At 43.5% G+C, this 12035-nt stretch overlaps 1 protein-coding gene across 2 annotated transcripts in view; it reads right to left on the reverse strand.

Annotated features, from left to right (window-relative positions):
• Nucleotides 1-12035, reverse strand: part of MCTP2 (multiple C2 and transmembrane domain containing 2) — a 240841-nt gene that overhangs the window by 169061 nt on the left and 59745 nt on the right. For both annotated transcript variants that reach the window (XM_021680654.1, XM_021680655.1), the window contains exons 3-4: nt 4595-4657; nt 3327-3435 (exon numbers count right to left, since the gene is read on the reverse strand). In XM_021680654.1, the coding sequence (XP_021536329.1) occupies nt 3327-3435; nt 4595-4657 (172 nt within the window). The remainder of the gene's footprint in view (nt 1-3326; nt 3436-4594; nt 4658-12035) is intronic.

Below are 12035 nucleotides of genomic sequence, written 5' to 3' on the forward strand. Positions count from 1 at the left end.
ATAAAATCTTTAAAAAAAAAAAAGAGAATTCCTCAAATCAGTGAGGTCATATGATACATGTCTTTCTCTGATTGACTTATTTCGCTCAGCATAACACCCTCCAGTTCCATCCACGTCGTTGCAAATGGCAAGATCTCATTCCTTTTGATGGCTGCATAATATTCCATTGTATATATATATACCACATCTTCTTTATCCATTCATCTGTCGCCTTCTTACTAGTAAAGTTAAATGCACTCTCCATGGAACACACCTCCCCACTCCGGATAAGCTTTCACAGTACAAGCTCAATAATGATCTTAGTTTGACAGAAGCACCCACGGGACACTGTGCAAATTCAGAGCAAGAGTCGGGATTTTTGTGGGAGTTAACTTCACACTGGTTCATAATTGTTCCCTAGATGTTATTTCAGGTGTGAAATGCTATCTGACCAAATCATTAAAAATAACCTAAGAGATGTATTTATTAAAATGCATATGTTTATAACAATAGCACACAAGTGGTAAACACTGGAAGTCACACAATTGATAAGAAATTATGATTTTGATAGAAAACACAATTTACCAACAAGTAAAAAATGAGATTTTTTTTTACTACTTTGGAATCCTGTATCTGAGAAAATTTAAAAAAGACAGAGAGAGAAATTTTGTTTAAAAAGAAAAAAAGTAGAGGGGCGCCTGGGTGGCAGTCAGTTAAGTGACTGATTTTTGGTTTCAGCTCAGGTCATGATCTCAGGCCCTGATCTCAGGGTCATGAGATCAAGCCCCACATAGGGCCCTGTGCTCAGTGCACAGAGTCTGCTTGAGATTCTCTCTCTCCATCTCCCTCTACCCCTCCCACTTGTGCTCTCTCTCTAAAGAAATAAATACATAAATCTTAAAAAGTGGGACTATTTTATATAGCCTGAAAGATGGAAGTCAGGTGAGATCAGATCAATAGATGAATCCATAGTCTAAAACATGAGCAGAAGAAAATCATCGTAAAAACGTTTTCAGAAGCAGGGTCAGGTGGGAGAATGTGAGGTGTGTGGCAGGTAAACCATGGATGCTCTGAGCTTGCAGGCAGCAGATACGGGAAGCAGAAGATAGCCAGAGAAACTACCAGGGTCACCGGTTGGCACAGCAAACGTACAGCAGCTGGGTGAGCCAGCATCATCCTCTCCTCTTGGTGCCAAGCAATGACTAGCAAGAGCCCTTGAATGCAAGCATGAACAGTAAGCATGGGCAGTAAGCCAGAGAGAAAAGCTTTAACTGATAGGTGGTAACCAGGAACTGGTGATAACTGGGAGGAATGGAAAGGAGCCAGACTAAACCACTGGCTCAGCCTGTCCAGCTGCATGTCCCAGTCCTCCTTGCTATCAGGGAAGACAAGACATAGTAAGCAAAAATAGCATTCACGGATGGTAGGACAGGGACACAGAGACACACAGAAAGATGAGCAGCAAACATGCCCAACCGGATTATCTAAGGGATAAAGTACCGAACAGGAGATTTTAAATGTATACTTAATACTCTCAAAAACAAGATGGCATCATCTCATTTATGAAACATAGGCTGATATAAAAATTTTTTAAATGGCAACTAAGTACATGAATGGAATAGCACAGCAGTCACAATGGACACGAAAATGAGAAAGCTAGAAGGCCAAATGGAGGAATTCTCCCTGAAAGGAAAAAGTCATGGGAAGAATGAGAAAGAAAAGCTAGCAGACATAGAGGACAGATGGAAGAGTCTAGGGGAAGACGCTCAATTCCTTAGAATAAAAATTTCTTCCTTATTAAACAAAATAAATTTTTAAAAATAACATAAAGAAAACTCAAATATATTTACCTGTAAGGAAATGTAAAATCTCTGAAGGACAAAAATGGACATAAAAATAAAAGATAAGCAACAGACTGAGAGAAAAAAAAAACTTGTAACCTGTAATAAATAACCGTTAATGCTGAAAGTTATAAAGAATTACAAACAGAGCCAAGAAAAAGCCCAACTGAAAACCGGACAAATGATACAGAGAGAAACTCACAAAAAAGGCAATACGAATGACCACGTTCATTATCATGAGAATCCACAAAGTACAAATTAAAACAAGGAGAGTCAACACCCAACCTATGAGATTGCCAAAAACTAAGAGTGATAAAAGTAGATACTCGATAGTGAGGAGGTGGGGAAATTGTAAACATAGTGTAAGAGAGGCCATATTCTGTACCTCCTGGAAGGCAATTTGCCAGGATCTCTTAAATTGAACAACGTGCATCCCCTGGATCCTGACTTCCATCACCAGATTCTGTTGCTGACAACAGTTAGCTTTCTTGAAGTGCTAGAAGCCAGACATAGTTTTAAGTACTTTATAGAAGTTACTACCTTCGATACTCCTAATAGCCTATAATGAAGGTTAATATTACTATCCTCATTTTATAGCTGAGGAAACTAAGTCACAGAAGGGCCAAAGAACATTAAACAACAATAAACAGAGAAGGGCAGGATTTGAGCCCAGGCAGTCTAACCAGACTGTCTGCTCTTAAACATATGCTATTGTTTGTAAGATATATTCTCATCTGTGTATGAAAACATATGCAGGGTGTTCATCACAGTATCATTTATATTCCTAAGAAGTAGGAAAAAGTAATTGTCAGTAGAGAAACAGATGAATAACACATCATACAATGGAGTATTATGTGGTATTTAAAAGAAAGGAGATATATTTACATGGAAAAACATGGTCAATCTTGAATACATAATGAAGTACAAAAAAGCTTATTGCAGAATATGGACATTATAGTATTTTAATTAAAAATATACACGTGTATTTACATGTGTGTGTAAAGGCATAGAGAGAGTTGGAAAAAGTGAACAAATCAAATCATATACAGATAATAGATGTTATCCTGAGGGAGGGGAACCCAGTGGGATTTCAGGGCAGGAGGGGGATGGGGTTCAAAGGGTATTTCCATCCAAGTGTATGTTTGATGGCTTCACACTAAGGATGTATTCACATCTTTTCTTAAGTATAATTAAAGTAGAATCAAGGGAACATTTTCTTGAGCAGTTGCTTTATGCCAGGCATAAAGCTATGACAGTGGCCTTATCTCATTTAAAACAACTTTATGTGATTATTACTATTATCATTGTTGTTATTAATTTAATAACAGTAAAGGACAGTAAGATTCAATGGATTTAAATACTTTGCTGCAAAGGCCTTGATAGCTAAGAGGTGTAGATTTGAGCTCCTCTCTGTTGCAGGAGATGGGAAAGGCAGCCTAACAGGTAGAGACAAGAGTAGAGAAATGGGTATGCAGACTACAGATGGCACAGCAGAGCCAGACTCACCACAGCGGTCTCGGATGACCAGGTTCCGGCCTTCCTTCAGGTGGATGGTGAGGAGGTAGGCAAAAGGACTGGGCAGGTTACTCAAGCCATCACCGGCTTCCCCAAACACCTACACAGATGAAGAAATAAGTTAAGTCTGCTGTTTGGGGACCGAGGAAGAGAATTTCAGAGCCAATGCAAAAGTCACCACAAAGACAAATCTTCAAGCTTCATCTCCCACCCCCTACCTGGATGACTTGGTTACAGTGATTTATTAAGGCATCCTTTATGTTTCTCCCCAGGGGGGTTTTTATCAGAATTCCTGATAATGTCTTTGCAGTATTAACTCTGCCCCCCAAAATCCCACAAGTGGTAGGCCAGTATCTGAAATACCCTTAAGCTCAGTGATTTCCTGCAGGATTCTTTCTTCTAGAACTCATGGTGGAGCCCAGTGGAAGTAGCACGTGTGGTGTCCACATGTGTCCCACAGACATGTGTCCACACTCAGATGCAAAGTTGCTTCCTCACTTTCTCCCCCTTCCCACCAAGCCTTTCCACTCTGGCACACCTCCTCCACGTGTCATAAAAACACTTCCGTTCATGACCACTCCGCTGTCAGCCTCCTGAGCCCACACGTCCGTCAGGCGCATGCCACGCCTGTGTCCATATGTGACATACTTTGAGCTCTCTACCCTTTGCATATTTTTCCTCTGCTCCCTGGCCCCCACCATGGTATCACCTCCACTTACCCCCAGTCTTACCTCCCCTCAATACAGCTCGCTTCCCTGTCCAGGAATGCATCAACTCCCACCGGCCACAAGGTCGACTCCAAGTCCATTTTTGAATATTTACTCAATGCATCCAATTAAAGTGTTGAACTAGAGTTTTGCACTAGTTCAAATTTTGGTCTTTCCAAAGAGAAAGAACAGATAAAGTAATTTATCGTTCACTTATTGGACATTCAATTAATCGATTTTGTGGCGGAGTCCCCCTGACAGCCTTCTTTTGAAAGTTTTCCCCATCCAGGTTTCAAAGCACTTCAGAATGGCTTCGTCTCCTTTACTGTCCCACTCAACTGCACAGCTGCTCTGTATTTTTAGAAAAATCGGTCCCAGTCTGACAGATCGATAGACCCTGAATTAATCTTTTCCAGCTATAACGTGCAAGGCCTGTCTTTGTAAGTGGATTCGTTTCAGCATGCTTTAAAAACAAGCAAAGAAATACAGATCCACACCTTTGCTAAGAAATAATATTTACTCTAGTGTTTGTTTTCAAGGAATGTCACTCACAGATTGTTCTTCAAATTGTTGGGACGTCAGAGAAGCATTCAGATCACCACTTCCGCATAGCTTCTGTAAAAAAGAAAAAAAAAAAATCCGCTTTCAAAAAGCAAAATGGTATCAACCTACACAGATACCCTTTATCAGGTCTTTGCCTTTGAGTCTGCCATCTGCATGCTCAGTTTCAAGTATGCAGGCTGCCTTCCCACATGCGTGGCCGGTCTTGGCAATAAAAGTTTGATTCAGTGGAGTCCCTCGGGCTACAGCCTCTGCAATCTTAGTCATCGGTCAGAGCGTGGATAAGGCTGATTCTGCTCTACCACCGGACTGCTCCGTCATCCCTCGTTCATCCAGGCTTTAGCGTGCAAGCAGCATGAACTATCCCACTAGGTCCCTCCCAGGGTGGGCCTGCCTGGTCCTCTGCCACCAAAGAGAAGTGGGCAGTTCACATGCCAGAGACCTGGGTTTGTTGCTCAGGAGGAAACATTTCAAAATAGGATTTGGAAGACCCTCCTCCAACCATGCCTTCATGAGTCTGTACAATCACCAACCAAAAAGTAAGAAATGCAAATTCTGAACAAATGATCTCAGGATGGGAGGGGTCTAGGTTTCCTAATTTAAGACACCTACGAAATGATCCCACAGGGCAATGAAATGGGCAACGGTCAGTAGTTAGTGTGTAGATACAGCAGACATGTTCACTGTGCAGGTTTTATATGCACAAATGCAGGGTCCAGAGGTGCTCTCAGACTCCTTGAGGTTTTCTGGGCTGGAGATAAGGATGGCTGTCTGCACAGAAAGGCAGAGTGGAAGGGAAGTGAGTTAATGGTCTTCCAGCATTTTGGATATGCTCCTGTCTGGCTGGTGCATTAGCCAGGGCTGATTTCTTGTGTGAGAAACATGGGATTTCTCCCTCCAAACAAGGCTAGGTAACTCCAAAGTTTTGGGCAAACTGAGGCAGGCAGCAAACCTGCAGAGACTGCTAGCATGACCATGAACCTCTAAGGGTAGACATGGGGACCAGGAGCACTGTGGTCACTGGTCTTTCCCATTCACCGTGTCCATCAGGGAGGTCCTGACACAAGTCAGAGATCCTGCTTGGATGGTAGGCTGCCTTCCAAGACATGAACACACACAAACACACACACACACACACACACAGTCTGTGTGTCTCTCTCTCTCTCTCCCTCTCAAGTAGAGCTTCAGGCAGCAAGAGAATCTGAGTTCCCAAGCAGGAGGGCAGTTTTTCAGCCCCCAGGAGGGATGGCAGGATGGTGAGGGGCTGCAGATAAGCTGGGGTCCTCTGGTCCACCCCCTCTGCATGCAGTGACATCACAAAATGCTACGACCAGGCAGCAATGGGCCCTGCTCACAGGATGGCCTGAAGCCTCATGCGGCCTCCCCAGGAAGAACAGAGGCCCCACAGCGCCTGCGTCTGTGGTTCTCACACAAGCCTCTCTCTCCACCCGTTCCAGCCCTAATGTCCCCTGACTGTGAATATAATTCATTTACTTCATACTCATTCACCAGGATCAAGGGTGATTTCAGACACTTCGACCTTTCCCTAAGGTTCCAGCACTGTGGTCACTAGAGTCCCCCAGCTCTGGAAGGACCACCACTGCCCAGCCAGGAAAGAAGCCCCGACCCTCAGTGTGGGAGACCTGTTAGCAGATCAGAAAAGAGGTACCAGCAGGGCCTTCACTTGTCACCCTCCCCTCTGGCTCTTCATACCTCCTATGTTCTATGTAAAAACACATCCAGGGAGGTTGGACAGGATTATCTGAAGACCGTTTTAGGAGGACAGTCAACCTTACTCAACTCCCCTAATTTCTAAAGATTTGCCCTCATGCCTTTTACACTGCACACTATTATTTCCTGGAAGCTTAGCAACTCTTCTGCCTGATTTACAAAACCAAGAGAGACCGGCCACATCTTCGTGGGCAGAGCCAACAAAGTACCATCTACTGTCTGATCCTCTGTAGTGTGAAGACCCATCAGTAATGTCTCCCATTTTAGAAATACATCAATGCTCCACTTAAGCAATTCTGTTTGAAGGCAGTTCCACAAAGCTACCAGTGCTGGGCTTAAAATTTCCATTCAGAGCACACAGTTATTAGCCAAAGATCCAAAGATCATGGTGGTCCAGAATCTTCTATTGCCAAGGAGAACAGTGGATGGATAGAGGCTTTAAAGCATCACCCCTCAGAAGCTCTCCCCCAGACTGGCCTCGCTGTACTTAATGATAACATTAATTAAGGGACAAAATGAGTCCACATAACCACTGTCACTTACATGCTATCAAAAATGAACACAGAGCTTTTATTCAAATATGCGATAAGTCTTCCACTTACAACAACATGGAAATTAAATGTGAAGAATGACATTAATTCAATATTATGGCTGGTTTTACTCACAGAAAAGTCACAGAACTTTAAGTTACGGTTCCCACAGCCACCGTAACTGTCACATGACATATATACACACCAACGAAGGAAAGCGATCACCGTAAAGAAGAGCAGAAATGCTACGTAGGCACCAAGGACCACGTTACGGCCGCTGGGGGACACATAACCTTGAATATTCCCTTCCATTCTGCATACAGCCTAAGGTATTATCCACTGAGTAGAAGTTACATGATTTCACTTCTTTGTAAACATAGTAACCACATCAATGAGTTTCTCTTTGAAAAGAGCACAATTATGATTTTCCTCATAGGAATCCCTGGTATCCCCACAATCCCTAGAATATTTTTTTGATGTTCTCAACAAGCATAATCAAGCACTCTTGTTTTTTATTTTACTTTTGAAAAGTTAGCGTACAAAAAGTTGACTTTTGGCATATGTGTACAGAACTACAATTTTTAACACATGTATAGATTTGTGGGACCACCACAACAATCAAGAAAGAACAGTTCTGTCCCCCGATAACACTCGTTCATGCTATCCCACTGGGGTTAAACCATCCCCAGCCTACAGCAACCAGTTACCTGTCTTCCTCATGTACTTTCACCTTTTCAAGAATATCCTACACATGGACTCATTCTGTATGCAAACCTGACATCTGACATCTTTCACTCAGCACAATGCCTTTGAAACCCATCCAAGTGGTCCTCTGTATAAATCGTTCAAACCTTTTTCATTGCTGAATTGTATTCCATTGTAGACATATGCCACAGTTTATGCAGTAAGTGTTGGCTTCAAAAATTTCAACCAAATGATTTCCAAGGACCCAGGGAAAGATAAATAAGTTTGAATACCACGAATGCTAAAAAGTTTAATATGACAGGGGCGCCTGGGTGGCTCAGTCAGTTAAGTGTCTGACTCTTGATTTCGGCTCCGGTCATGATCTCAGTCAGGGTTGTGAGACTGAGCCTCTCATCAGGCTCTGCACTGGCCATGGAGCCTGTTTAAGATTCTCTCTCTTCTCTCCCTCTGCTCCTCCCCACCCCACCACTTGTGATACGCTCTCTCTCTCTCAAAAAAAAGGGGCGCCTGGGTGGCTCAGTCGGTTGAGCGACTGCCTTCGGCTCAGGTCATGATCCTGGAGTCCCTGGATCGAGTCCCGCATCGGGCTCCCTGCTCGGCGGGGAGTCTGCTTCTCCCTCTGACCCTCCCCCCTCTCCTGCTCTCTCTCTCTCATTCTCTCTTCCTCAAATAAATAAATAAAATCTTTAAAAAAAAAAAAAGAAAAGAGGGCGCCTGGGTGGCTCAGTCGGTTAAGCGACTGCCTTCGGCTCAGGTCATGATCCTGGAGTCCCGGGATCGAGTCCCGCATCGGGCTCCCTGCTCGGCGGGGAGTCTGCTTCGTCCTCTGACCCTATCCCCTCTCATGTGCTCTCTGTCTCTCTCATTCTGTCTGTCTCAGATAAATAAATAAAATCTTTAAAAAAAAAAAAAAAGATTTAAAAAAAAAAAAGTTTAATATGACAAAACAGTCTAATTACTTAGAAACATTAAAAAATACAGCACCAACATCTTGGCATGAAACTTAGTATAATATTAGGCATCTCTCACACAACTCTCACTGCTGCTTTCTGGATGAGTAGTTTGTGCTTTTGGTTTGGTTTTGTTTTTAATGACAGAGTTTGCATTGTTCTTTCCATTCTACCTAAATAGAAATTGGTGGGAAGGTAATATATTTTGCATTCTTCTAGAGTCCTCTATCGGCAAGAATGCAAATTTATTAAAATTCAGCAGGATATGAGGTGATATTAGCATGGATGGGGCAGTTATATAAAAAAGAAAATCTCCCCTACTCACCAAGGATCTTAAGAGCAAAACACTGATGAGAGTAAACATTTTCCTTTTGCGTGTGCTAAGTGTGATCTCGTACAAATACCACCTCCCATGTGGCTCATCTGAAGGCTCTCACCATGAAGTACACACAGGAAGGCAAATTATCAGCCATGTAAACAATCACTGGGTATTTAAACTTCAGCACAAGGAGACATAAACCCACATCCAGAAAAGCTAAATGAGTAAAACGCTGGCTGAGAAGAGCACTTCTACAGTCTCGGAAAAATACTCAAGAGTATGTCAGTAGAGCAAACAATACATGTGATACATATGTACTGAAAGACTGTACCGCATCTAGGTTCCTGAGAATCAGGACACTCTGGATGACAGCATTCATAAACACAAAAATCTACAAGACAAAGGAAGTAGCAAAATGAGCAAAGGAGATGGGATGGCTAGACAGACCCCAAAGCAGAGCCTGGATACAGTGACAGAATCCAAACAACCCATATGGCAACGAGAGGACAAAATTAAAGATGTCTGTTCAGAAAAATTCAGGTCTACCAAATGGCTGAGTCTATGCATATTAAATTTGCACACAACTTTTCCAGAGGCTATTGATCATACAATCAAGGGCTACCTATTTAGTTCCCCCCCAGTACTCACCCCAAGATTATTCTCTGTAAGTGATTACCCCGGAATAGTGATATGCAAAACAGAAGTCATGCGTGCGTGTGTGTGTGTGCATGCATGTACATATGTACATATATACCCTATTCAATCACGTGTTGGTATAAAGCAGTGGTCAGCAAAGTCCAACCCACCACCTGTTTTTTTAGATAAGGTTTACACTTTGAAACACAACCCTACCTATTCATTTACATATTGTCTACGGCTGATCTCACAATACGGTATCAGGGCTGAGAAGTTGCAACAGAGGCCTGTGGGCCCCAAAGCTAGACGTTATTTATTACCTGGCCCTTCGTGGAAAAAGTATAATTAACCTTTCTTCTCATGCTCAGTAATATTTGTCCACTGACCTTCCACACATCGTTTTCATGCTTGTTACCAGTAGGTAGTTTAAAAGAAAAACGGTCCCCTTTACATTTGCTTAGTACTTTATAATTTACAAATACACACATGCTCCTATTAAGGGGCTCAGCGCTGTCATCCATATCACCAATTTACAGATAAGGAAGCCAAAGTGAAGAGGATAATTGGTTGCTGAAGAGAAACTAAAAAGTTAGGCCTTTACTGGGGTGTCCTGGGTCCTCCACTCTTTTCACTGTGCCCAACTGTGCCCAGATCCAGGAGAATGCAAAATGAAAACACCCAGCTCTGTGAAGGGGTAGACAAGACTCAGGAATCAGAAAGACCTGATTTCGAATCCTACTTGTTCTACTTCCTAGCTGTGCGTCCTTGCAAAAATTTACTTAAAATTCAAGACATGGGAACATTTCCAAAAGGGCCAAAAAAGACACTTAGCTTACAGATTGTTAGGAGAAAAATTCATTCATTCAAAGGATATCTCTGGGCCAGACATTGTACTAGGCTACTTGTATGCAGATGAAGCAAAACAGATGTGGTCCCATGAGATAGGACTCATATATTATATATAGCAGAGTTCCCTATATATAACCTCTCAGAAAGTGGTCCTGGTGTTGCTTTTCTATTAGTATTGCTGTATTACTAGTATGATTATTATTAAGGCAGGCGATGTGTTTAGGAAGAATGGAGGAAAAAACTCAATGAAGGTGGTCAATCACCCAAGTCCCTCCCTTTGTTCCAACCATCTCTTCCCCTCTGACACTTTTATCATGACAGAGATAGAGGGCTGGCTAATGAAGTCTCAGGATTGCACGACCTCACCTCCCACACATGGCTCATCGGCCTATGCATGCTTCCTCCAAGGCTCTCCTCCAAAGCAAAGCTTCCACTTACTGCTACTCACAGTGTCTACATTAGGTTTTACAAGCACCACCTATATACCACTGACCCCTGCCTGTGAGCAACACCAGTATTGAGCCCACAGGGCTCCTTCGTATCCCACTCTTTGGTACCCCATGTAGTCCTCACGGTCTCACAGGATTGCCCAACAGAACAGGAAAGCCCACATGACTCAGCCTCCGACGTAACTCTCCCATCCCCAACCACTGCCCCCTCACACCACCGCCCTGCTATTCCTGAAGCACACCAGCCACTCTCCTGCCTCCCCGGAGCGTGTACGCTTACTGTTCTCTCCTCTAGAGATGCTCTTTCTCCAGACACCACACATCTGACGTCCTCGCCTCCTCGAGGTCTCTGGGTAAATGTGACCAACCCAGAAGAAGTCTTTCCAGACCACTCTGTTCAAAAATATACCCCCACCCCCAAGCACTCCCAATCACCTTCTTTGCTTTGGTTTTCCTCCATTACACCTAGCCCTCTCTGAACGTATCTGTAGCCGGCCCCTGTTGGGATCAGGATGAGATCTCCATGAGGAAGTGGATTTTTGTCTGTTTTGTTGACTGCTGTGTTCCTGGTGCCTAGAGCAGCATCCACACATAGTAGGCCCTCAACAGAGGAGAAAGGAAGGAGGGAAGAAGGAAAAAGAGGCCAACCCCATGAAAGACCCTGGAATGTGGCTGGCATGCCTGGCTCACGGACTCCGTGATGGTGAGTAACGATTTTGGAGATAAATCACGAACAGTAAAGAACACATAACTGAAGGGTAGAGAAACTAATGTACCTGTTTAGTTGTGCCACCTCTAGGCTATTTCCTCTGTACTGGTTTGTCACTGTTTCTCTGTGGTCACTAAACTGAAGCTCTGCGGTTGCCTAGTAGTGTTTCTGGAAACATCCCGATAAGGTACTTCCCTAAACCACTCAACTCATCTGCACAAGATAGCACCAAAGCTGGTTATTTGAAACCCCAACTGCCAAATGAAATGTCAGGAAATCCCCAGTGGGGGATTACATGGGTGATGAGGTGGTGGGGGGCAATAATCCCTCCATTCAGGATTATTAGGCGCTGAGCATGGTAATAAGGCCATTCAACCACTATAATTATCCTCGCCTTTAAAAGAGCACACAGCGGACACACAGAAATAACTATCTTCCTTTGAGGGGAGTCGGGGTGGCTCAGTCAGTTGAGGGCCCAGCTCTTGATTTCGGCTCAGGTCGTGATCTCAGGATGGTGGGATCGAGCCCTGCACCAGGGTTCTGGACTCAGCAGG

The sequence above is a fragment of the Neomonachus schauinslandi genome, chromosome 9 (assembly GCF_002201575.2).
Source record: "Neomonachus schauinslandi chromosome 9, ASM220157v2, whole genome shotgun sequence".
Taxonomy (NCBI): domain Eukaryota; kingdom Metazoa; phylum Chordata; class Mammalia; order Carnivora; family Phocidae; genus Neomonachus; species Neomonachus schauinslandi.